The 27,438-nt window shown below is 40.5% G+C and overlaps 1 protein-coding gene across 1 annotated transcript; it reads left to right on the plus strand.

The window, feature by feature from the left end:
- The first annotated feature begins 1,340 nt into the window (after nt 1–1,340).
- Nucleotides 1,341–18,307, plus strand: LOC141565014 (uncharacterized). Its single transcript, XM_074307974.1, has 4 exons — nt 1,341–1,506; nt 2,031–2,103; nt 6,021–6,147; nt 15,115–18,307. Exons 2-4 carry the CDS (start codon nt 2,068–2,070, stop codon nt 18,075–18,077), a joined length of 3,126 nt encoding a protein of 1,041 aa, XP_074164075.1. The 5' UTR covers nt 1,341–1,506; nt 2,031–2,067; the 3' UTR covers nt 18,078–18,307.
- Nucleotides 18,308–27,438: the final 9,131 nt, after the last annotated feature.

The following is a 27,438-nucleotide window of genomic DNA, read 5'->3' on the forward strand; positions in this document are numbered from 1 at the left end:
GATTAAAGCTCAAATCTTTATTTTCTCTTTCCAAATCTTGTCTCCTTCCTTCGGCCCTGTTAGCCTCCTTAGAGGCCTATTTCTCTCCTTGGTTCCGAGAGCTCCCTCCAAATGTCTCCAGCCAGCACAAAGGGGGAAGATGGAATGAATCTGTCTCCTCATAGGAGAGTGGGCTTGTCCTGTCTGGCTTGTGAATGTCCCCTAGCACCTCCTGGTGGCTTATGAATGTTCTTTTAAAGGTGTGGAGCTTGTGGAACGCTAATTAGTACTAAGTACGTTGGTGGACTAGAGAACTGTTAAGTACCAAACTTAATTAGATAATTGCCTTAGCATCTTGTAAGAATTCTAAAACTCATCCAGCCCAGGGTTCAAGCTGGAGAAATCGCGTTAGTTCCAGGCTCAGGGACATGCTCCTCCATCGCCCAGTCTGGGCTCAGGGCCTCCGGCCTAGGAGAAGGCCTCAGCCCTGTGTTCTCGAGGAACTCGGGGTGGGGTCCGGCCCCCCCCAGGCCCGGGAGGAGGGCTCGAGGACGAGCTTCGGCCATGGGAAGAAAGCTCCGGATCCTCCCGGTTCCGCAGCGCGGCCGGACCCGCTGAGGACCCGGATGGGCCGGATGGGCTTCGGAATCGGCCTTTGCGGAAAAGCTGCAGAGAACCAGAAACCCCCCGGCCCCCGGAGCTTCCCCGGCAGCGGGGCCCAAGGCAGCCTCTTCCTCTCGGACCCTCCGTGGAGAGGAACGGACTCTGCCTTAAAAGCACCGGCGCGGGCGGGAGAAGGGAAAGCCACGGGCGCTTCTTGTCACCTTCTCCACGGGGCCGAAGGAGCCTCTTAAAGGGGGCAGAGACCCTGTGTCAGGCGGGCAGCTTCGTGCGAGGCTCACTTCCCTCCAAGGGACGGAGGAACCTGCAGCTGTCCCGCGGGGGAAACGTCCAGGTACAGAAACTGTACAGAAACTGCACGGAGCCCGCAGCGGGGCCTGAGAGGGCTGAGCGTGGGCGGGGTCCCCCTGCCCCCCTCAGAGAAGGGGGGTGGAGGAAGGGCGCAGGTTCCGTGCCCAGCGGCCCCTCCCGGGAGAAGGGGGACCGCGCCCCCATTTGAAATTCTGCAAACGATCTAACACGAAACCTCCACACCCACTTTTCCCGCCGGAATTTCCGATCGCATCCGGGTCTCTTTCTTGTACCGAACCCCACACACCATCCCCGGCTCCTCCCCAAATGTTTGGGAACAGGCACCCTACGGCGCATGCGCTGCTTCCTGGGCCCCGGGTTTATTTCTGTTCTTTCTGAGCTGGGAGAGGGGGAAGGAGGAGGGGAGGGAGCATGTGTGCGCAGGCGCCGCCCGGGACTTCCCTTTTCCTTCTTGAGGCTCCTCCCCTTCGGGACCAGTTGCGGCCGGTCTTGTTGCAGAGTTTGCAAAGCTCTTACGCATGTGCAGGTTCCGAGTGTAGGGGCGCGTGCGAGAGAGGGGCGCGCGTGGAGAATTTCTGCAAAAGTGCAGTAGCTGTGAGTGGGGGGTGTAACTGAGCTGCGTGCATGCGCGTGGGGGAGTGTACCTGAGTGCAAGTGGGTGTGGCTGCGGGGGGAGGGGGGAGAGCTTAGCCCTCAGTGATTTCACCTGTGTGGGGTGAGGTGGGGGAGGGGCAGGTGCCTCGCTATAACTCAGTGGGCTGCTGAGTGTTTCTTGGGAAGTCCAACTGATCCCTCCCCCACTGAGCCCCGCTCGCCCTTGACCCCACAGGGCTGGTGCTCCCAGGGCTGCTCCTCCTCCCAGAGTGCGGGAAACCTTGGTGTCCAGTGGAGGCTTCTGGGAGGGTCTCCCTGCCCCCCGCGGGAGAGCTCTGCCTCCTCTGAGCCTCCACCTGCCTGCTTCTCTCAGATTTTCCTGCCTCCTCCTGGGGAGCAGCCGCTCCCCGCTGTCCCCGCCCCCAGAGCTCCGTCTGTCCCTCACTGTGGGCAGCTCCGCATCCTCCCGGGCAGAGGAGCCTCAGGCCCCGTCCTCCCTGTCTGAGCTCCCTCTCCCTCCCCAGCCCGGCGGGCAGAGCACCCAAGGCCGGAACCAGGCAGATGGCCCTTGGCAGCCTCCGGAGCCCCTCGTGCCAGGTGAGTGCAGTCCCTCCCCGGAGCTGAGCAGCATCAGGTGGGGGGTGGGAGGGGTGTCTGAGAGAGCCCAGGGACCTTCCTCCTCCTGTCAGAGGCAGGGCTCCCTAGCATGTCCCCCTGGCACTGCCCATTTCCTGCCCCCTCAGTCACACGGCTGCCCCCAGGGCGCTCTGAGTCCCTCTCCTTTGCCAGTCTCTCGACCTGTCAGTGAGCATTGAGGACGGCCGCGGGTGCCAAGCACTGTGCCAACCTCCTGGGGAGGCAAAGGAAGGATAAAACATGGTCCCTGCCCTCCCTGAGCTAACAGCCCGGTTTGGTACAAACATCTCATCAGCTGTGTCCCTAGCAGATCTACAGGGGGAGGGGGGAGGGGAGGCGCTCCCAGAGGGAAGGCGCCACCACTTTGGGGACCAGGAAAGTCTCTGTTCTGCAGAAGCTGAGATGGGAAGGAGGCGGGGAGGCCCAGGGGAGGAGGGAGGACATTTCCAGGAGGACAGAAGGCCCTGGATGCCAGAGTTAGGGGATGGAGGGGCCTGGGCGAGGCTCAGCCAGGGCCCAGGGTCCCTGGTCCAGGAGGAGGAGGGGAGGAAGGTGGGGGAAGCCTGGCCTGGCTTTGGGCGCTGCTTCTGTGGCATCTGCCAGGAGCCATGGAAACATGATGTTCTGTGATCCCCTTGAGAGAATCTTCAGGGCCCGTGCTGGGCACGCCCAGGGTAAGGGAGCTCGGGATCCACCAGACACTGACCTGGGCTTTATTTGTCCCCTCAGGAGCCTGACACTTTCCATGGGCGGCTGAGGGACACGTGTGTGTCCTACTTCAGCAGATGACAGGGACTCAGTCTCTCCTCCTGAGCCCCACCCCAGGCTCCTTGGAGGTGACTAGGTTTTGTCTTGCAGCCAGGCTCACACCCAGCATTGGTTATCTAACCCATCTCCTCACAGGCTCAGGTTACCATGGCCTCCAGTCAGGGCACAGGGGGAGGGGAAGGGCCCTTGTTCAGAAAAGAACAGAGATGTGGGTCTGTGCTCTTAGGGTTAGGAAGGTGTTTATTAGGCAGAGTAGGCCCTGGAAGTGAGTGCATGAGGATTCTTGAAGGCATTGGCAGAAGGGACATAATGAAGGGGCCACTGAGAGTGTTAACATTGAGCACAGCCCGGGTAGACTCTAGTGGACTTACTCATTTTTGCTTGAACATTCAGGAAAGCTCCATTTGCTGGCTGAGAGCCTCAGTGGGATGTGTTGGGGGACGGGAGGGCACTTGGTGTGTCCCCCAGTTGAAGGAGGAAGCAGATTGGGAGGGGGTGACCTAAAGGTGGCCAGACAGCAGCACTGGGAGGCATGGTGAGGGTTGGTGCCACTGAGAAGTCTCCCCAGTCAGCAGGGCCTCTGGGTGGGCTGAGAGCTGAGGGAAGCAGGAGTCATGGCATGAAGGGGACCCCCAAGGCCTCTTCTGGTTCTGTGAGGGGGAGTCAGGGAGAACACAGGTCGGTCCCCTGACCTCTCTGAGCTTTAGGCTCAGACCTACCTGGGGAGTGCAAGCACAGGATTCATTTCTAGAAGACAGTTATGTCAAGGAAAAGGGGTGCTTGTTCTCACATCTTCTGCAGGCAAGAAAAGACCCAGGTAAAGTTTGCTCAAAAACATGGACCCTGTGGAAGCCAGAAAAGACGCTTGTGACTTGTGTGAGCAAAGACCTTTCTGAGAGAGACCCCTTTTGCCTGGGTCCTAAGGCCACAGCCGCCTCCTCTCCCTCCAGTCTTTCTCATGGCCAAATTCAAACTTTAACTTAGACTGGTGTCTACTAATAGAAATGGTTCTTGGGAAAATTGAGATTCTGGAAGACATGCCATCCCTCAGTGTAAATCTAGTTTTATGGAACTGACTTTTTCATAAACTAGATTATGAGGTTTCATTGAAAGTCCCATGTGTTCTCCTCGGAGGATGCTGGGGTGTGTTTGGCCTTCCCTATGTAGATCATCCTTAATGAAAAATACTCTAAAAATTGGACAGTAAGGCAATATAGTTTGGATCAGAATGACCTGTTCTGTAATCTGAGTGCATTCAGCCTACAGTGTCATATCACTAAGAGGTTACATGGTTTTCATTGTTACAATTCCAGGTCTGCTTTCACCTGAATGAATTTGATTTGATTGCTGACAAGTGAATAGAATGTATAGGATTATGATTCTAATGATTCTTTTCTGCTAAATGGTCACTGAAAAATAATTCCTTAAATCTGTTCTAATGGTGTACTTAGGAAAGCAAACCCTCTTCTAATGAAGATATTGAAAAATGAAGAATTATATTATTATACTTATTAAAATATTTATTAAAAATGTTTACTAATTTATTTATGCAGTTAGATCTATTTAGCTTTGAAACTAAAAGTAATACAAACAGCTTTCTTTAGGATATGAACTAAGGCCAATATAAATTCTTTTTTTTTTTGTAGGAAGTTCTTTAGCCTTTAGCATGTTCTTTGGTCTTTAGCCTTCTTTCTAGGCCAGGTCTTAAAAATCTTCAGAGCCATCACTCAGTGTCTATAGAATGTAATGAAGTGGTTTAGGAAAATTCTCCAGTTCAACCAGACATGGAAGTTACTCAGTTAAGTCTCGGCTCAAATGAGGTTTTATTCAATTGCTCAAAAATATAGTACTAGACAGAAATTAAGCTAAAAGCTACATATCCATGAGAAGTATATGAGTTAGATGTTTTCAAGAAAATCAAAATGAGAAAAAAAAAAAAGGATTTTTATTTGCAACGAAGAGAATTGCTCCCAATAAAGAGAACTTCTGAGAAAGCCAATCCTGTCTTCTGCTGGAACTTTCAAAGTTCCAGTTCCAGTTTAGAATGAAAAAGCATCACTTGCCAAGTGCATTTCTCAAGCACATTTTCTATATTTAATAGGTTTGAAAACAGATAGTGCCTTCCAGCCTGTCCAAGGATTTGCAGATGTGGACACTCTCTCGCATAATAGCCATCACCTGCCTTGTCACTCCTCTTGATTCCTGATCCCCAGGATTCTGGAATTCTTACATGATGTTGAAACCTTCTTTTTCAGAGAAAATCTATAAATGTCATTCTTATGCATTTGCTCCATCTCCAACCCCAACTAATAAAATAGGACATTTGAAGTCAAGAAGGAAATTCTCCTTTCCCCACAGAGTTGCTTTTCTTGTGCAATAATTCAGTATTGAAATGACTGAATCCATTCCACAAACAAGTGAAGGCAATCATAAAATAAGGACATCAGAAGTTTCTGACCATGACCCATCCTGCCCAGTGTCATCTCAGCCTTTCAGTGTGAGAGTAGAGAATGCTGCTGCATTTGGCTGCAAGCAGTCTCATCCTACTCCATCGGGGACATATTGGGAGTAATATATCTCTAGGGTATTACTCTTGCTTTCATTGAGATAAGAGTATTTTAGACTTTCAGAAAATTTTATCAGTTTTTATTTTGTTTGTTTCTTCTTTTCTCAGTGATCCATTTTCAGGTTTTGTTGACTCAGAATATAAAGTCCTTGTCAACTTCCCCCAAACTCTTCATAGAATTTCCTTAATATGTCACTTATGACACTTCTGATGGGGAGGAATTTCCCCTCCCCTTCTCTCTCTTACACACATTCTCTTACTGATGTGTCACCAACATTTTTCCTCCTTACATGAGGACAAGCATTGTACATTAAGAAACCTTTACAAGCTTTTACTATTCCATTGTGATTCTTGTTTCAAGCAGAAAACCTATTCTCAGTATCCCATTGGGCCCTTAATGTCTAGTTGTAAAGTGTTGGCTGTGACAGTCACATGATTTGTTTTCAAAGAGAAATCCCAACTCTGGTTCAGCTTTCTCCTCTTTGTTGATAAAAGTTGATTAGATAGTTTCTGGAGTCTCACCTCAAAACCTTGTGCCTTTTAGGAATTGGTGACCTTCAAGGATGTGGTGGTGGTCTTCACTGAGGAGGAGTGGGGTCTCTTGGACCCTTCTCAGAAGGAGCTGTACAAGGAGGTCATGCTGGAAAATGTCCAGAATCTGCTATCCCTGGGTAAGGACCATTTCCTGTCTTTTCTTGGTTTTAGTTGTCAGGCCAAAAAAGCAGAAGCAAGACAGAATGGATGCATATTCTGGTGCATCTCAGCTTTAGGTGCTAGGTCCTCTGGGTACTCCAACTCTCCATCTATTTTGTTCTTACCTTGTACCTTTTTTATTTTATTTCATTTTATTTTAAAATTAATTTTATAATTATAATTTTTTTGACATTACATATGCATCGGTACTTTTTTTTTTACAGCATTATCCCTTGTACTTCTTTTCTGAATTTTCCCCTCTCTCCCTCTACCCCCTCCCCTAGGTGATAGGCAGTCATACATGTTACATGTGTTACAGTATATCCTAGATATAATATATGTATATAAAACTGAGTTTCTGGTTGCATGGTAAGAATTGGATTCAGAAGGTAAAAATAACCTGGGTAGAAAGACAATAGTGCAAACAGATTACACTCATTTCCAAGTGTTCCTTCTCTGGGTGTAGCTGATTCTGTTCATCATTGGTCAATTGGAACTGGATTAGATCTTCTCTATGTTGAAGATATCCACTTCAATTAGAATACATCCTCATACAGTATTGTTGTTGAAGTGTATAATGATCTCCTGGTTCTGCTCATTTCACTAAGCATCAGTTGATGTAAGTCTCTCCAAGCCTCTCTGTATTCATCCTGTTGTTCATTTCTTACAGAACAATAATATTCCATAACATTCATATACCATAATTTACCCAACCATTTCTAGCCACTACAATAAGGGCTGCCACAAATATTTTGGCACATCCAGGTCCCTTTCCCTTCTTTAGTTTTTCTTTGTGATATAAGCCCAATAGGAGCACTGCTGGATCAAAGGGTATGCACAGTTTGATAACTTTTTGGTCAAAGTTCCAAATTGCTCTCCAGAATGACCTTGTACCTTTTTAAAATTGAATATTCACATCCATTTCAACAGCTGAAGCCAGAGATGACTCACATGATTAGGGTTCATTGTCAGGAAAAACATGATTTTCCTTTCACTGATTCTTAATGTCTTATTGAGTTATTCTCTTCCATTTGTTCAGTTCTACTTTTAGTGAATTTCTTCCTTCTCTTAGCATTTTTTATCTCCTTTTTAATTTGGCGAATTGTTCTGTTAAATGATTTGTTCTGTTCATTGGATATTTTTTTCCCATTTCAAGCATTCTATTTTCTTAGGGAGTTGTTCTCTTTTCCATTTCACCAGTGCTGGTTTTTAAGGAGTTCTTTCTTCTTTTTCCATCTTACCAAATCTATTTTTAAGAGGAGTTGTTTTCTTTTTTCTTTTTTTTTTTTTTTTTATTAATTTTATAATTATAACATTTTTTGACAGTACATATGCATAGGTAATTTTTTACAGCATTATCCCTTGTACTCCCTTCTGTTCAGAATTTTCCCTGCTTCCCTCCACTCCCCTCCCCTAGATGGCAAGCATTCCCATATATATTAAATATGTTATAGTATATCCCAGATACATTATATGTGTGCAGAACCGAATTTGTTGTTGTTGTTGCTGTTGCAAAGGAATAATAGGATTTGGAAGGTAAAAATAACCTGGGAAGAAAAACAAAAAATGCATATAATGTTCTCCTAGTTCTGCTCATTTCACTCAGCATCAGTTGATGTAAGTCTCTCCAAGTTTCTCTGTATTCACCCTGCTGGTCATTTCTTACAGAACAATAATATTCCATAACATTCATACACCACAATTTACCCAACCATTCTCCAGTTGAAAATTTTCCAGTTTCTAGCCACTACAAAAAGGGCTGCCACAAACATTTTGGCACATACAGGTCCCTTTCCCTTCTTTCGTATTTCCTTGGGATATAAGCCCAGTAGTAGCACTACTGGATTAAAGGGTATGCACAGTTTGATACCTTTTTGGGCATAATTCCAGATTGCTCTCCAGAAAGGTTGGATTCTTTCACAATTCCACCAACAATGCATCAGTGTCCCAGTTTTCCCACATCTCCCCCAACATTCATCATTATTTTTTCCTGTCATATTAGCTAATCTGACAGGTGTGTAGTGGTATCTCAGAGTTGTCTTAATTTGCATTTCTCTGATCAATAGTGATTTGGAACACTCTTTCATATGAGCGGAAATAGTTTCAATTTCTTCATCTGAAAATTGTCTATTGATATCCTTTGACCATTTGTCAATTGGAGAATGGCTTGATTTCTTATAAATTAGAGTCAATTCTCTGTATATTTTTGAGATGAGGCCTTTATCAGAACCTTTAACTGTAAAAATGTTTTCCCAATTTGTTACTTCCCTTCTAATCTTGTTTGTATTAGCTTTGTTTGTACAAAAGCTTTTTAATTTGATGTAATCAAAATCTTCTCTTTTGTGGTCAATAATGATCTCTAGTTCTCCTTTGGTCACAAATTCTTTCCTCTTCCACAAGTCTGAGAGGTAAACTATCCTATATTCCTCTAATTTATTTATGATCTTGTTCTTTATGCCTAAATCATGGACCCATTTTGATCTTATCTTAGTATGTGGTGTTAAGTGTGGGTCCATACCTACTTTCTGCCATACTAATTTCCAGTTATCCCAGCAGTTTTTGTCAAATAATGAATTCTTATCCCAAGATTTGGGATCTTTGGGTTTGTTAAACACTAGATTGCTATTTTTATTCACTATTTTGTCCTGTGAACCTAACCTATTCCACTGATCAACTAGTCTATTTCTTTTTTTTTTTTTTTTTTAGATTTTTTTTTTCACAGTATATATGCATGAGTAATTTTTTTTTATAATATTATCCCTTGTATTCATTTTTCCAAATTATCCCCCCCTCCCTCCATTCCCTCCCCCCGATGACAGGCAATCCCATACATTTTACATGTGTTACAATAAAACCTAGATACAATATATGTGTGTAAATACTATTTTCTTGTTGCACATTAAGTATTAGATTCCGAAGGTATAACTAACCTGGGTAGATAGATAGTAGTGCTAACAATTTACATTCACTTCCCAGTGTTCCTTCTCTGGGTGTAGTTATTTCTGTCCATCATTGATCAACTGGGAGTGAGTTGGATCTTCTTTATTCTTTATTCTTTAGTCTATTTCTTAGCCAATACCAAATGGTTTTGGTGAATGCTGCTTTATAGTATAGCTTTAGATCAGATACAGCTAGGCCACCTTCATTTGATTTTGTTTTCATTAATTCCCTTGGAATTCTCAACCTTTTGTTCTTCCATATGAATTTTGTTGTTATTTTTTCTAGGTCATTAAAATAGTTTCTTGGGAGTCTGATTGGTATAGCACTAAATAGATTAGTTTAGGGAGTATTGTCATCTTTATTATATTCGCTCAGCCTATCCAAGAGCATTTAATGTTTTTCCAATTATTTAAATCTGACTTTATTTTTGTGGCAAATGTTTTATAATTTTGCTCATATAATTCCTGACTTTCCTTTGGTAGATGGATTTCCAAATATTTTATACTATCAACAGTTCTTTTGAATGGAATTTCTCTTTGTATCTCTTGATTTTGTTGGTAATGTATAAAAATGCTGAGGATTTATGTGGATTTATTTTGTATTCTGCAACTTTGCTAAAGTTATGAATTATTTCTAATAGCTTTTTAGCAGAATCTTTGCGGTTCTCTAAGTATACCATCATGTCATCTGCAAAGAGTGATAGTTTCGTTTCCTCATTATCTACCTTAATTCCTTTAATCTCTTTCTCGGCTTCTATACTTAAAGCTAGCATTTTTACTATAATATTGAATAGTAATGGTGATAGTGGGCAACCTTGTTTTACTCCTGAACTTACTGGGAAAGGTTCCAGTTTATTGCCATTACATATGATATTTACTGACAGTTTTAAATATATGCTACTGATTATTTTAAGGAATAGTCCATTTATTCCTATACTCTCAAGCGTTTTTAGTAGGAATGGATGTTGGATTTTATCAAATGCTTTTTCTGCATCTATTGAGATGATTATATGTTTTTTGTTAATTTGGTTATTGATAGAGTCAGTTATGCTAATAGTTTTCTTAATATTGAACCAGCCCTGCATTCCTGTTATAAATCCCACTTGGTCATAGTGTATTATCCTGAGGATGATTTTCCATAGTCTTTTTGCTAATATTTTATTTAAGATTTTAGCGTCAATATTCATTAGGGAGATTGGTCTATAATTTTCTTTCTCTGTTTTCAACCTACCTGGTTTGGGTATCAGTACCATGTCTGTGTCATAAAAGGAATTTGGTAGGACTCCTTCAATCCCTATTTTTTCAAATAGTTTATATAGCATTGGAGTTAATTGTTCTTTAAATGTTTGGTAGAATTTACATGTAAATCCATCTGGTCCTGGGGATTTTTTCTTAGGGAGTTGGTTAATAGTTTGTTCTATTTCTTTTTCTGCAATGGAACTGTTTAGACTATTTACTTCTTCCTATTTTAATCTGGGCCAGCTATATTTTTTAAGGTATTCTTCCATTTCATTTAAGTTATCGAATTTATTGGCATAAAGTTGGGCAAAGTAACTCCTAATTATTGTTCTAATTTCCTCTTCATTAGTGGCGAGTTCTCCCTTTTCATTTTTAAGACTAACAATTTGCTTTTCCTCTTTCCTTTTTTAAATCATATTTACTAAGGGTTTGTCTATTTTGTTGATTTTTTTCATAGAACCAACTCTTAGTTTTCTTAATTAATTCAATAGTTTTATTACTTTCAATTTTATTAATCTCTCCTTTTATTTTTAGAATTTCAAGTTTCCTGTTTGTCTGGGGGTTTTTAATTTGTTCCTTTTATAGCATTTTTAGTTGTAAGCCCAATTCATTGACCTTCTCTTTCTCTATTTTATGCAAGTAGGCCTGTAGAGTTATAAAATTTCCCCTTATTACTGCTTTGGCTGTATCCCACACATTTTGGTATGATGTCTCATTATTGTCATTTTCTTGAGTGAAGTTATTAATTATGTCTATGATTTGCTGTTTTACCCAATCATTCTTTTGTATAAGATTATTTAGTTTCCAATTATTTTTTGGTCTATCTTCCCCTAGCTTTTTATTGAATGTAATTTTCATTGCATCTTAGTCTGAAAAGGATGCATTTACTATTTTACTGCATTTGATTTTGAGGTTTTTATGTCCTAGTATATGATCAATTTTTGTGTAGGTTCCATGAACTGCTGAGAAGAAAGTGTACTCCTTTCTATCTCCATTTAGCTTTTTCCAAAGATCTATCATATCAAACTTTTCTAGTATTCTATTTACCTCTTTGGCTTCTTTCTTATTTATTTTGTGGTTTGATTTATCTAATTATGAGAGTGCAAGGATGAGCTCTCCCACTATTATAGTTTTGCTGTCTATTTCTTCTTGCAGCTCTCTTAATTTCTCCTTTAAGAATTTAGATGCTGCACCACTTGGTGCATATATGTTTAATATTGATACTGCTTCATCATCTATGCTACCCTTTAGCAAGATATAATACCCTTATCTCTTTTAATTAGATCAATTTTTGCTTTTGTTTGATCTGAGATGAGGATGGCTACCCGTGTTTTTTTGACTTCACCTGAAGCATAGTAGATTCTGCTCCAACCTTTTACCTTTATTCTTTATGTATCACCCTGTTTCAGGTGTGTTTCCTATAAACAACATACTGTAGGATTCTGGCTTTTAATCCAGTCTGCTATCTGCTTCCTCTTTATGGGGGCGTTTACCCCCATTCACATTTATGGTTAAAATGACTAATTCTATATTGCTTGTCATCCTGTTAACCCCTGCTTATGCTTTTCCTCTTTCCTTCCCTCTTACCCCCTACCCAGTATTAAACTTGTGAACACCACTTGCTTTTCACAGCCCTCCCTTTTTAGTATCCCTCCCCCACCTTAAAGTTCCTCCCCCTATTTTACCCCTTTTCCTCACAATTTCTGAATTCCCTTCCCCTTACTTTACTCCTTCCCTTTTCACTTTTTTCCTCCCACTTTTCAATGAAGTGGAGGGAGTTTCACCACAAATCGAATATGTCTATTGATATACACTATGTTCATCCCCCTCCTTTCTTTCTCTCAGATATAATAGGTTACCTTTGCCTCTTCATGATATGTAGTACCACCACTTTACCCTTTTTTATGGTATAATTTTCTTTCCACCTCTAGTTTCTAGAACAAAATATACATGTGTTCTTTATATAGCTTTATGGAAGAAATATAGTTCTCAAGATTTTTTTTTTTTTTTTTACCTTTTTAGAAATCTCTTGAGTTCTGTATTTGAGGATCAAAATTTTTGTGTAGATCCGATTTTTTCATCAAGAATAGATGGAATTCATTTATTTTGTTAAATATCCATCTTCTTCCCTGGTTTTGCTGGGTAAGTTATTTTTGGCTACATACCAAGTTCCTTAGCCTTTCGGAATAATTTATTCCAGGCCCTTCACTCCTTTAACATGGATGCTGCAAGATCCTGGGTCATCCTTATTGTTGCTCCTCCATATCTGAATTGATTTTTTCTAGCAGCTTCCAATAATTTTTTCCTTTGTCTAATGGTTCTTGAACTTCACCACTATATTTCTTGGTGTTTTGATTTTAGGGTCCCTTTCGGTAGGTGATCGATGAATTTTTTTCAATGTCTATTTTACCCTCTGTTTCTGAAAAATAGTGTCCAGGCTCTTTTTTTCCTCATCTTTTTCAGGGAGTCCAATTATTCTTGTTCAATTCTGATTTTCAATGATGTATTTTCTTCACTCACTTTTTCATATCTTTTTGTAATTGTCCAATTGAGTTTTTAAGTGAGTTTTTTTTCCTATGGAATTTTTTTTTCCATTTCATCAGTTTTATTTTTTAGAGAATTATTTTCTTTTTCCAACTCACTAATCCTATTTTCCTTGGAGTTGTTTACCTTTTCCAATTCACTAATTTTGTTTTTCAGTGATTTGTTTTCTTTATGCACTCTGTCTTTAAATGCGTGGGATGACTTCTCCAGACTTTCTTGCCAAGCTTCCCTTTCCTTTTCCAATTTCTCTTCTAGCTCTCTTGTGAGAGCCTTTTTGATTTCCTCTATAAGAGTTTTGTGTATTGAGCAGATCATATCCCCTTTTAGGGGATTCCTCTGGAGACAGTCTGTTTTTAGTCTCCTCAGGGTTTGAAGTCTGCTCCTTATCCATATAGAAGCTATTAGTGGTTAGAGCCCTTTTACATTTTTTGTTCATTTTGTCAGAGCAGAATCAAAGAAAACAAACTGACAAGAGAAACAATTGGTCTGTTTTTTTTTTTTGGGGGGGGGCTAGATGGTGTTGCCGGGCTTCCTCTACAGACTGCAGGGGACAGCATCGAGGTACTAACAAGACAGCAATGGCTGCGCTGCGTCTGCACTCTAAGAATGGGCTGAGTCACTCCAGGTGGGGGTGGGGGTGGCCAAGTCCTGAGAGACATCAGCTTTCAGGGATTTTATTCTTTACCTCCAGTGTTTTTACACCTTCTCTGCTGATTCTGGCTTGATGTCAAGAAGGAATATCTATACTGGGGTAAAGGTCGTCCCACCGAAAGAGCAGAAATCGCACCTCTTTCCTCTCTGGGTCTGAGCAGTCTGAGCTGCCTGCCTCTATCTCGCTACTTGCCCTCAGTCTGCACCCAGTCTGTTCCTCCCCTCCCCCGAGCAAAAACAGACCTTTTCTGGCGAATTTCAAGGTTGTCTTCTGTTGGTAATTATTTGTGAGGTTTTTTTCTGGTCATGCATTAATTCCGAGCTTGTCATGAAGTAAATTCTGAGAGAAAATGTGGAGCTCAAGCATCTGTGTGCCTCCTCTCCACCATCTTGTCCAGAAGTCCCCGAGGAGTTGTTTTCTTGAGACCCTTTCTGTTTCTTTAGCCATTTCTCAATTGATGGGCATCTATCCTATTTATTTTCCTATTTTTGTGTCACACAAAAAAAGGTTTTACACATATTTTTGCACTTGTTTATGCTGTTTCCTCATTTATGATTTCTTTGGTATTCAGACTCAGTGTGTTACTGCTGAATCATAGGATATGCATAGTTTTATATCTCTTTGGACCTAATGCCAAATTACTCTGCATGATGGGTGGATATGAGGATCAGCAGCGTATTAGCATCTCACTTTCTCCTCATCCCTTCCAACATTGTTCATTATCTTTTTCTGTGATCTGAGACTTTATAGTATGCGTGAGGTGGTAATACCCATAATCTAAGACTGCTACAGAAGTATTCAGCCCATCTCTCCAGGATCCTGTTGGTATCACTCATCAATGTGGCTCTATCAGCACTGAGAAGTTCAGCTTATGGGTCTTTGGCCCATAAATAGCTTTTAGGCATTGTTAAAGCAGTCAGCATCAAACTGAATTTTATGTGGCCTCTTCCTGAGCCCAGAATTCTGGATCTCTCTCAAGTTTTTTTTGCACTTAGCGGTTGGAGGAGTTAAATGTTGGCTTTTTCAATGATTGAAGTAACTTATGTATAGACTCTGTAGAGTTCTGAGGTTTTGTTTGATAGCATTTGAATTTCCCTACCATTTGCATCAAATCAGTTTGGATATTTTCAAGTGTTTTGTCCCAGATGAGTAAGTGCGATACTGTATGAAAAATGTCTGAAAGCTGCCCAGTCATTTTCAGCTGAAATGTTGCAAACCCTGTTGCCTCCATGTTAGAAATAAACATTGCTCCTTTGGATAATCACTTTAATCTGATATTGAATCTGGCTGTTATCTTGGCCTATTTCTGCCCCTTCTGTTCAATGGCCAGTACTCTGCTGTGCCCATCTCCTTGGTCACTTCCACATCCTGTAGGTCTCTTCTCCTTATAGAGAAAACGTCTGATAAGTGCCAGTTTTTGCTACAAGAATGTATCCATAAAGTTTTCTTCTACTGAGGTTAGTAAGGAGAAGGGCATGAGCTACCTAAATCTTAAGTCGTCATTGCTTTTGCTTTTAATTGTCTGTATATCCCTTTCTGTGCCTTTGTGTTTGATTGTTCATTTTCTTCAGATGTGGAGCCCAATTTGGAAAGGAATGAGATGAATAGAAACCTGGGACTTTTTGTGGAAGAATGTGACCTGCAAAGATTCATGATGGATGGTCCCTGTGCCTTGACTTTCCATGCCTCTAACATCCAAGTAGATAATCCAAAGACTGACTGTGAATTGGATGAAAGTAGAAAGAGATTCAGTCAATTTTGTTTCCTCAATCAGTATGAGAAAATGAATTCTGGGAAGAACTGGCTTCTGGATAGTGAATATCAGAAATATTTTCCTGAGCAGGTAGAGCTTTTTCGTTCCCAGGAGAAGCCTGCTGAAGTCCAAATGAATCCAGATCATCAATGGGAATTGGCCTTCAGCAAGAGTTCAGACCCTAATAGACATCAGAAAAATGATAATGGGGAAATGTTTTGTGTGGATAGTCAAGATGGAAAGGCTTTGTGTCAGCCCTCTAAGCTCATTACTCAGCAGGTAATTAAAATAAAAAAACAACCTGATGAATATAGTGAATGTCAATCAACTCCTGGAGAGTTTTATAAATATGATGAAGGTTGGAAAATCTTCACACAGCAATTTTTTCTAGTTGTACCTGAGGGATTCCACACTGGCGAGAATCCTTTTGAAAATGATTACTGTGGAAACACTTTTACATCTAGTTCTACTCTTAGTAAGCACAGAACCCAGACTGGAAAAAAACCTTTTAATTGTAATCATTGTGGAAAGACTTTCATATGGAAGGCAGATCTTAGCAGACATCAGAAAATCCACACTGGAGAGAAACCTTTTAAATGTAATCACTGTGGAAAGGCTTTCATAAGAAATTACATGCTTGTAGAACATCAGAGAATCCACACAGGAGAAAAGCCTTATAAATGTATTTATTGTGGAAAGGCTTTTATAAGGAGAGCCAGTCTTGTTTTACATCAGAAAATCCACACTGAAGAAAAACCTTTTAAATGTAATCATTGTGGAAAGACTTTCATATGGAAGGGAGATCTTAGCAGACATCAGAAAAGCCACACTGGAGAGAAACCTTTTAAATGTAATCAATGTGGAAAGGCTTTTATAAGAAATTACATGCTTGTAGAACATCAGAGAATCCACACAGGAGAAAAGCCTTATAAATGTGTTTATTGTGGAAAGACTTTTATAACTAGAGCCAGTCTTGTTTTACATCAGAAAATCCACACTGGAGAAAAACCTTTTAAATGTAATCAATGTGGAAAGGCTTTCAGGTTCAATTATGTTCTAGCAGAACATCAGAGAATCCACACTGGAGAAAAACCTCATAAATGTAATCAGTGTGGAAAGGCTTTCATAAAGAGTGCAGATCTTGCTGTACACCAGAGAATCCACACAGGAGAAAAGCCTTATAAATGTAATCAATGTGGAGAGACTTTCACACAGAGTTCCAGTCTTACTGTACATCAGAGAATCCACACTGGAGAGAAACCTTTTAAATGTAATCACTGTGGAAAGGCTTTCATAAGAAATTACATGCTTGTAGAACATCAGAGAATCCACACAGGAGAAAAACCTTATAAATGTAATCAGTGTGGAAAGGCTTTCATAAAGAGTGCAGATCTTGCTGTACATCAGAGAATCCACACAGGAGAAAAGCCATACGAATGTAATCAATGTGGAAAGGCTTTCACATACAGTACCAGTCGTGCTTTACACGAAAGAAACCATACTGGAGAGAAACCTTTTAAATGTAATCAATGTGGAAAGTTTTTCAAAAGGAGAGCCAGTCTTACTTTACATCAGAGAAACCACACAGGAGAAAAGCCTTATAAATGTAATCAATGTGGAGAGGCTTTCGTAAAGAGAAGCAGTCTTGCTTTACACCAGGAAATCCACACTGGAGAAAAACCTTATCAATGTAATCAATGTGGAAAGGCTTTCACGTGCAAGGGAGATCTTAGCAGACATCAGAAACTCCACACTGGAGAGAAACCTTTTAAATGTTATCAATGTGGAAAGGCTTTCATACGTAATTGCAGGCTTACAGAACATCAGAGAATCCACACAGGAGAAAAGCCTTATAAATGCAGTCAGTGTGAAAAGGCTTTCAGAAAGAGAGAGAGTCTTATTTTACACCAGGGAATCCACACAGGACAAAAACCTTTTAAATGTAATCAATGTGGAAAGGCTTTCAGGTTCAATTATGTTCTAGCACAACATCAGAGAATCCACACTGGAGAGAAACCTTATAAATGTAATCAATGTGGAAAGGCTTTCATAACAAGAATCAGTCTTCTTTTACATCAGAAAATCCACACAGGAGAAAAGTGTTATAAATGTAATCAGTGTGGAGAGGCTTTCACATACAGTTCCAATCTTACTGTACATCAGAGAATCCACACTGAAGAGAAATGTTTTAAATGTAATCATTGTGGAAAGGCTTTCATATATAATTACAGGCTTACAAAACATCAGAGAATCCACACAGGAGAAAAGCCTTATAAGTGTAATCAATGTGGAAAGGCTTACATAACAAGAGCGAGTCTTGCTTTACATCAGAGAATCCACACTGGAGAGAAACCTTTTAAATGTAATCAATGTGGAAAGTTTTTCAAAAAAAGAGCCAGTCTTACTTTACATCAGAAAATCCACACAGGAGAAAAGTGTTATAAATGTAATCAGTGTGGAGAGGCTTTCACATACAGTTCCAGCCTTACTGTACATCAGAGAATCCACACTGAAGAGAAACCTTTTAAATGTAATCATTGTGGAAAGGCTTTCAGACATAAGTGCAAGCTTACAGAACATCAGAGAATCCACACTGGAGAGAAACCTTATGAATGTAATCATTGTGGAAAGGCTTTCAGACTTAAGTACCAGCTTACAGAACATCAGAGAATCCACACTGGAGAGAAACCTTATAAATGTAATCAATGTGAGAAAACTTTTACCAGAAAGACGAATCTTACAACACATCAGAGAATTCACACTGGAGATAAAACCTTGTAAATTTAATCAATGTGGAAAAGCTTTCATAAAGAGAGTCATTCTTTCTTTACATCAGAGAATCCACACAAGAGAAAAGCCTTATACAGATAATAATGTGAAAAGTGTTTCATATACAAGGGAGATCTTAGCAGACATCAGAAATTCCACATGGGAGAGAAATCGTTGGAATGTAATCAATGTGGAAAGGCTTTTACACACCATGCCTGTCTTGCTATTACATTGGACTCTTTTGAAAGTATTCAGTGTGGAAATGCTTTTGCACAGAAATGAAATCTTTTTTTATTATTACTATAGATTTTTATTTACAAGATCTATGCATGGTTAATTTTACAGTACTGACAATTGCCAAGTCTTTTGTTCCAAATTTTCCCCTCCTTCTCCCCCCCCCCACCATGGCAGGTTGACCAATACATGTTACATATGTTAAAGTATAAATTAAGTACAATATATGTATGTATGTCCAAACAGTTATTTTGTACAAAAAGTATCAGACTTTGAAATAGTGTACAATTAGCCTGTGAAAGAAATCAAAAATGCAGGCGGACAAAAAAAGAGGGGTTGGGAATTCTATGTAGTTGGGAATTCATAGTCATCTCCCAGAGTTCTTTTGATGGGTGTAACTGGTTCAGTTCATTACTGCTGTATTGGAACTGATTTGGTTTATCTCATTGTTGAAGACGGCCACATCCATCAAAATTGATCATCATATAGTATTGTTGTTGAAGTATGTAATGATCTCCTGGTTCTGCTCATTTCACTCAGCATCAGTTCATGTAAGTCTCCCCAGACCTTTCTGAAATCATCCTGTTGGTCATTTCTTACAGAACAGTAATATTCCATAATATTCATATACCACAATTTATTCAGCCATTCTCCAGTTGATGGGCATCCATTCAGTTTCCAGTTACAGAAGTGAAATCTTGTTGAACATTAAAGAACCCACACTAGAGAGAAACATTTTGAATGTAGTCAGTAAGGAAGGGATTTCACACTGAGGTCCTTTCCAGCTGCACATCAGAGAATCCACCTTGGAGAGAAATCTTATAAATGAAATTAATGTGGAAAGACATTGAGTTACAAATCCAAGATTGGTAAACATCAGAGAATCCTCAATAAGGAGAAGTATTATGATAATAATAAATGTGAAATGATTTCACAAAGAGTTCCCATCTGGTTGTATATGAGACAGTCCAAACAGGAGAGAAACCTTATAAAAAATTCAATGAGGAAAGGCTTTCAGGAAAGGCAGGGGCCAAGGCCAAGCTGACTATCAAATTCTTAATGGCAGCACAAAGAAATCCATTCTACTGGCAGAGTACATGCAGGAGGCATTGCCCTTTGGCATGTCTTTATTTCCACTTTGGGCTTGCCAGACATCAGGGTATGATGGTGGGTGAAGGCTAGGAAGAAGGCTCAGTAGGGGATTACGCTGAGATCCAGGGAGAAGTTTTGACCCTGAAGTACCCCACTGAACATGGAGTAGTCACCAACTGGAGGGGTGTGGAGATCTGGGGCCAAGCTTTCTATAATTATTCCACAAGATCACCAAAGAGCCCCCTGCTGCTCACAGAAGCCCTCTGACCCCATAGGAAAGAAAGGATGACACATTATGTTTGAGACCTTCAGCCCCTGCCAAGTTCCCTGCGATCCAGCCTGGCTGCCTCCCTGCCTCTGGCCATGCCCCTGGGGTTGTGATCAACTCTGGGGATGATGGGACACCTGGTATTTGTGTTTGAAGGTGCCATCCTCGCAGGAGCCAAACTCTTCCTGGCTTTGACTGGCTATGATCTGACAGACTCCAGCATAACGATATGGACCCAGGATATTTTCCCTCCTGCAGCTACTGAGAGCTAGAAGGTGTGACATCATGAGCCAGGTCTCAAGGCCCCAAATTTTGTGCAGGAGCTGGCCTTTGCCACATGCAGTTGCCTGTGGAAAAGAGCACTGCGCTCCCTGAGGGTCAGGTCATTGGCCTTGGCAGGGCTAAAGGTGGAATCCAGAGGCTTTCTCATGTGGATTCCACCCAGTTCCCTTCAATTCCACTAGGTGTGATGTCTGTATGGGAGGGCTTGTCTGCCCATCTCAGGTGGTTGGGAGTTATCCCCCCATACCAGGGCCTAGATGGAGGGAAGCACAAGGAAATGAATGCCCCATCCCCCAACCCAGTGAAAATCAAGCTCATACCCCATCTGAGCATTTTGGTTTTAATCTCATCTTTTTCCTTTTTGATCTTTTTTTTGTGCGGCAAAATAACTGGAAACATATATAGAAGATTTGCACATTGAACACATATTGGATTACTTGCTGAGGGGCTGGGGCAAGGGAGGTGGAAAACATTTAGAACACAAGGGATTGTAAGGGTGAATGCTGAAAATTATCCATACACCTAGTTTGAAACTAAAAAGCCTTATTTAATAAAAAAAATAATAATCATTCCAGATGTTGTATTATGCAGTGTGACAGAGGGTTTCTTACCTCTAGGAAGCCTGTCCTGCTTGATAAAAAGCAGCTAGTTAACATCAGTCCAGATGTTGGAGAGGAGGCTGGGGTGAAGGAGGTACAGGTATTATTGTATATGGAAATGATGTAATATTTACAAAAAAAAAAAAAGTTATCTTTGTTTCTTCTGACCTCGTTTGTGTAATTGTTCAAGCCTAAATTACCTCCTCCCCCCAACAAAGATGGACAGGAAAAACGTTAGAGACTTCCCTGGAATATTATGGGATTGATGCCAGTACTTGGGGGACTGGAGGAGAGTTTCTTGTTACCTGATTTAAGGCCATTTCAAATAACAATGTGCACATTAAAGAGACTTTTAAAAAAATTAATTTCAGACACCTGCTTTCTGCAGTGGTTTAGTCATTTTAGATTGTCATTTCTCAGGTTTTTTTGAACCCACTTGGTGACTCCCAATTGGTTATCATCAATCCTTTTCCTTTAGGAGACTGGTTTAGAAGAAAACATATCCCATGGATATATATCCATGGTATTCAAATAATCTTGCTACCCTTAGTGATCCAGGTCATAAAGTAATAAATTTCTAAGCCTCATCAACTAAATAGAGGAAACTGAAGCAGAAAATGGATTTGTCTCAAACTCATATGACCTTAATAAGCTTCAGAGTGAGCAGTCATTAAGAACCCAAAGAAAGACCAAAAAGGATTTCCATTTGAAATGACAATCATGGTGGGAAAATAAAAGCTGGAAAAATATCTTACTATGAAATGCTTCTCCCTATGGAATTAAGGAGAAGGTCTGTGTTCTCCCATTTAGGTTTGAGACTCTGTGGAGGCAAAAGAGGAAGGGTGATGTCAAATTCCTGCTAACCAGAAGTGTCCCCAGAGGTACGTTAAGAAAATTCTAAAAAGAGTTTGTGAGAAGCCAGCAAGTCCTGTGCATTCTGGAGAAAGGAAGGGAAAACATTACCAGTCATCACCGAGAGAGAGCAAGCAAAGAAAAACAAGATCCTAAGTAATTTCCTGAAAAGCTGAAGTTGTCTTATATAGATGAAAGCATGAAGAATATTCTTAAGAGATAGTAATCACTGGGAACAAAATTGAAATATTGAAAATGTATTCTTTTGAGCTATCATACCTTTTTCCAACTGGTGACTCCTGTCATCAGGAGTATGATGACAGGAATATACTGACCCCAGCCTCCATTCAACCACTTTTTCCTTAAAAGATTTTCCTTGACCATTCTCAAGACTTTATTGATTCCCTGTATAGAGGTTGTTTTTGTCATTGTCTTCTTCATTAGACTATGTTAGTATTGGATAGACTTTTGTCTTTCTCCATAGTGCTAAGCACTGTCTGGTACATAACAGTACTTAAAAGATGTATATTAATTGATTGATCAACTGGCAAGAAAAAAAAGGTGATACCATTCACAATGTGGTCTGGATTGATTGCTTCCAGCCTACTGAAGAACTCTCGTTTTATTGAAACCCAAGATGACACTAGGTATGATGTGTCATGACCAAAACAACTTCTGTCTTTGCTTTATGATTGCTTTAACTTGCTAATAATGGCTCCTATTCCTCATGTTCCTGTTTAGTTATATAGAAATGGGTGACTATGCTAGAGTTATGTATTATTTTATTAACTGGGGCTGGAAGTAGAACTAAGTTGCAAGACCAACATTTTTAGAATGTTTATGAGGAATAAATTATCTGAAAAGGCCCCTAGACTCAAGATCATTGACAATCAACAGTTAAAAGAATGAGCGAAGAGGCAGACAGAATGGCCATATCTTTTAATCCCTGTATACCTAGGAGGAGTCATCTATTTTTCCAACCTGCTACATACAGAATAGTTTTGGCCAATGTACTTCGTATTTGATACTCTCCCATTTCTAGCACATTCAGATATTATGCATCTTTTCAGAAGCTCTATTACTTTGAACTAATATTCTTTCATGTAGATAAAACTTCATTTTTTCATCATATTGGTTTCTTAAATCATAGTTTGTCTTATTTACAATGCATATTTGACTTTTAGCTTTAGCTTTCTTATTGAACTTAATTATAAATAATAATAATAAATATAAATAATAATTATTATAAACCGTGAAAGCTTGCCTTATAACATTGTCTGATTCTCAAGACCTGGAACAATGCTGGGCAGAGAGCTGCCACTCTCTAATGCTATTGATATGGTAAATGGGAGGGATTAAGAGGACTGGGAAGACTGAGGCAGAGTTGGTACCCAAGAGCAAAAGGACAATTTCTGCTCTGAGGACAGCCTTCAGGCCTGTGCTCCAGCCCATTCGAGACAAGACTCACATGAAGGGGTTTTCTTCAACTTTTAATGACTAAAGAGGAGACCTTGGCCACAAGAAATGGAGTAGGGAGAACAGGAATTTAGGGATGGGAGGGACCTTCAAGAAGAGACAAAGATATGATGTCCATGAACAGGGACTAATGATTTTGGGGGTTTTCCCTTTCAGTTGTAATGAGGGATGTGTGAAACAGTAGGGACCACAAAATAGAGACTTTCACAGTGAAAAAAAGGAAAATAGATTTATTATGATCTAAAAAAAGGGCATCTCCCATCTGACAAGGTGTTTGTCAGTAAAAAAGAATGCAAAGTAAAAACTGCAAAACACAAGATTAAAAACCCCAAACACAAAAGGCCCCATTCCCACCTGGCCTTTTCTCCCATTGTTTGGGGGTATCTGGACTTAGATTCAGATCACAGAAATGTAACCCAGAAACAAAATACAAGTCAATAATAATAAACTCTTAATTTAAATTTCCCTAGAGACCTGTTATATAAGCAAATATCCTCCCATAAAAGAATTCAAAGCCATCATCATCTTTATAACTATTATTATAAAATTACAATTAAAATGTAGTTGGAAGCTATATTCCCATGACAGTATGTTCATTCTGTTAATTCCACACTTGGAGAATCTGCAAATACTCACATAGGATACCAATGCAGGTAGTGGGTGTCGGGGAGTAGGGCTCAAGATAAAAAAAAAAAAAAAAAAAAAAAAGCCTCAGATATACTAGAGAACAGGAAAGAGTAATGAATATTTTATATCTATATTTGTAGATAAACAAGTCACAGGTAAGAGATGGCTCTTGTGGAAGACTATTGTCTTCTCTAAAATGTAATATTCTCTTGGTGGTGTTTTCTTGGGATCTTTGAGGCAGCCTTCCTTTCAGTTCAGTAATCACCCCAAATGCAGCCAGGTGTTAAAAGTCAAAATAATTTATTGTCTCTTTCCAAATCTTACCTCCTTTCCTGAGGCCCAGTTCGCTTTCTTAGAGGCCTATTTCTCTCCTAGGTTCCATGGGATTAAGCTCCTATCCCCAGTACTTTGTCTTCTTTGGCTTCTGAATCTCCCAGACTGAATCCTGGCTGAGCCTCCGAGAACTTCTCGTGCTGAGAGCTTCTTGCTTATATGCTGTACACTGAGTATACATCAATCATTATATCACTAGGAAACCATTATTTATTATAGGATTAAATCAATGCTAAGCTAGATTTAACCATTGTCTCCTCAGTTCCACTTAGCACCTTGTTTCAAGTTCTGGCCTATAACAGACCTCAAAGCCTCAGAGACCATCCTCCATGTCAATGGAAATGGCCACATTGGTGGGTGCTGAGGGATGGACTATACTCACCTGATTTGGGGATCTTTGGGAACTAGAGGCCTTCTATCACCAGGCTCCCTGCTTTGACCAGGCCTCGGTCCCATGAAGACTGAATTGAATGGAACAAGGATGCCTCCCCTTTTCTTCCTAGGCAGGAGTTGGGCCTTTGGGATTCAGAGAGCCAGAGGTCTCAGAGAAGTTATGAAATTCCCTGAGCAAGAGAAAATACAGGACAGCTATATGGTTAAAAATTGAGAGCATTTATTAGCTAGCCAGCAGCTGAGTGCCCAGAATGTGACAAGGGGATTTGGTCCTGAGCAGTTTCAGTGATAGATACTTATAGGAGAAAACCACAAGAATGTTCTGAAACATTCTTCACACTAAAATTCCATTTTCAGACAGATGGCAAAGGTGTAACAGGGAAACAATATTTCTTTAAGTTTTATGCTTGTGAAATTGTCAGTGTCTTTGGTTATTGATAAGATTAAGGTGGCACATCTGGGGTCCTTATGTACATGAAAGAAGGAAATACCACCTGCATTAAGGTGTGAAGAGCTGGCAACATAGTTCTGATTGCAGAGAGAATTCAAACAGAGGTAATATTCTCAAGGTCTCAAGAATGCAGGACAGGGGCCAGACTGTCCATTTTACTCCCACCATGGACTCATTCTCCTGCCACCTAGAAAGGATTTATCTCAGATCACTGTTTTTTAGGAATATATTACTGTGCTTGAAAAGGTACCAGGTAGGTCAGAGCCAGGATGGCACACAGACTAGATGTTTTTTTTGTGTTTTTTTTTTGCTGAGACAATTGGGGTTAAGTACCTTGCCCAGGGTCACACAGTATGACAACTGATCTTAAGAGCTAAAAGCAGTATTTGAAGACACCTCCATGCCCTATCTCCTGGCTCAGACCAAGTTCTCTAGCTTCCACCCAGAGGTTCTGTTCTCCTGACTAGAGAGAGTTCTTCACCACCAACTCAAGCCAGATACCCCAGTTGCTGCTCTTTGACCATCTTGATGTCATGCCCCACATCAGTCTCTTTCCTTCTTTTAACTCTGAGAAGCATAATCACAACCCCAACACTTGGGTCTCAAGTGGTGTTAAAAAGAAAATTTATATGTAGGCCTTTGCACTGATTAAAGAGATAAAATTCAAGAGAGAGTTTTAAAAGGGCTTATTATCACATCATGGTGGTTGGTATTGGTGGGCTGACAACTGGGTTCACCAGGATACAAAGATATTTCTGTTGTTATAGACCAGGGGTTCTCAAACTTACGGCCCGCAGGCCAGATGCAGCCTGCTGAGGACATTTAGGCGGCCCTCTGGGTTATGGCAAATGGGCTGAGGGGCAGAGACAGAGTGTGAATTTTTGTTTTTACTATAGTCCTATCCTCCAACATTCTGAGGGACAGTGAACTGGCCCCCTATTTAAAAAGTTTGAGGACCACTGTTATAGGCAAAAGGAAGCATCTTTGGTATAAGGGCAAAAGCACTTGAAAGTATAAGTACAGGGGCAGCTAGGTATCACAGTGGATAGTCAGGAGAACATGAGTTCAAATGTGGTTTCAGACACTTAACACTTCCTAGGTGTGTGACTCTGGACAAATCACTTAACCCTAATTGTCTACACACACACAATGTATAGTACAAATGGATTTTTTCCCTTTAATATTAAAAAAAAAAAGTTTTATCTGAAGCCTTCAATGTGCATTATTTTTAAAGGGCAAAAGCCAGAATCCTTTGTAGTAAAATGACATGAGAAATTGGGATTGCACTGTCATCTATATTATTCAATATTATATTGGAAATCCTAGCAAAAGTAATAAGACATTGAAAAGAAACGATTTCTTTTTAAAGACTATGTGTTGATTGTTCAGATGCCAAAATGTGATCAAGCCCAGGGAGTACCCACAACCCCATTCTCTGGGAGGATATAAGGAGCCAGGATTCAGTGGGGAAAGGAAGATTCAACCTTTGTGCTGGCTGGAGGCTTTGGATTCAGAGGGAGCTAGAGGCTGAAGCTGGCTGGAGACATTCTGTCTTTAAACTTTACCACACCATCTTACAAAAGAAGCTCAAGAGGCTTTGAGAGAAGTTGAACTGGCTTTATCCAAGGTTGTCAAAAGAGTCAGTCAAAAACCCTTGGAAATCCATTTTTGCTACAAAAGAGGCACCCACAGCAGTCCTTCATCAAGGAGACAGTGCGATTGGGTGAACCTCCCAACACAACCAGAACAAAGTCTTACTCCTTACCCAGTGCTTGTGGTTAGAATTTTATTAAAGGCTATTAAGAGAGAAGTACACTTATCTGAGATAAGACCTGACAAAATATACACATTCTATACTAACGCATAAATTAATGTATGCTGCGAGACCATCCCAGAATGGCAAATTTTGTTGGCCACAGCTCCAAATTTTGCACATTAAAGATAACCTGGCTACTACATAATTGGTGATGGATTTTTGAAGAAAAAGTTTCTAAGGTTCCTCTTAAAGGACCAACTCTCTTTACAGATGGCTCCAAAGAAAAGATTTGTGCTGTATACTCTCATGATTTAACCATAGAGTGGTCAGAACTCCTTTTCAGTCCACTCAGCAGAATGAATTGTTTGCAATCATGCTAGCTCTTACTTATTATCCAGGAGACATAAATATAAATTACTGATTTAGCCTATTCAGTAGGTGTGGTACAAAGAATTTCCACAGTACAAATAAAATTTGTAGCCTCCAATATATATCAGCTCTTTAAGGAACTTCAAGAATGAGTGAGAAAACATCCAGGTAAGATTTTTATTTTGTATGTCCACTGACATAGTGGACTTCCAGGTCCTATTTTTGATGGGAATTCAAAGGCAGATAGCCTTTTAACTGTTAGCCAGTATGCCTTTATTTCAGGAAGCCCAAGAATCTCATTCTAAATATCATTAGGGTGCTCAAGCTTTATGTTTACAATTTGGAAAAGAGAAGAAGCTAAGAGCATAGTAAAAAGCTGTACAGCTTGCCTTCCTTTCCATACTCCTACACTCCCTCCAGGGAAGAACCCTCAAGATTTGAGGCCCAATGAAATCTGGCAAATGGATGTGACCCACTATAAATCTTTTGGTCATCTGTCTTTTATCCACGTTGTGGTAGATACCTTTTCAGGATTCACTTTTGCAATGCCAACAGCAAAAGTGACAGCCCAAGTGGTCACTGAATTCCTTATACAAGCATTTGCAATTATGGGTGTGCCACAAGACATAAAAACAGATAAT

This window comes from Sminthopsis crassicaudata, chromosome 3, assembly GCF_048593235.1.
Source record: "Sminthopsis crassicaudata isolate SCR6 chromosome 3, ASM4859323v1, whole genome shotgun sequence".
Lineage (NCBI taxonomy): Eukaryota > Metazoa > Chordata > Mammalia > Dasyuromorphia > Dasyuridae > Sminthopsis > Sminthopsis crassicaudata.

Bases quoted from the DNA above. Each gene is read 5' to 3' on its own strand.
- LOC141565014 (XM_074307974.1), top strand. From the start codon at position 2,068: ATGGCCCTTGGCAGCCTCCGGAGCCCCTCGTGCCAG. The intron at 2,104-6,020 runs GTGAGTGCAGTC...TGTGCCTTTTAG, and splicing joins TCCGGAGCCCCTCGTGCCAG to GAATTGGTGACCTTCAAGGA. The intron at 6,148-15,114 runs GTAAGGACCATT...CATTTTCTTCAG, and splicing joins CCAGAATCTGCTATCCCTGG to ATGTGGAGCCCAATTTGGAA.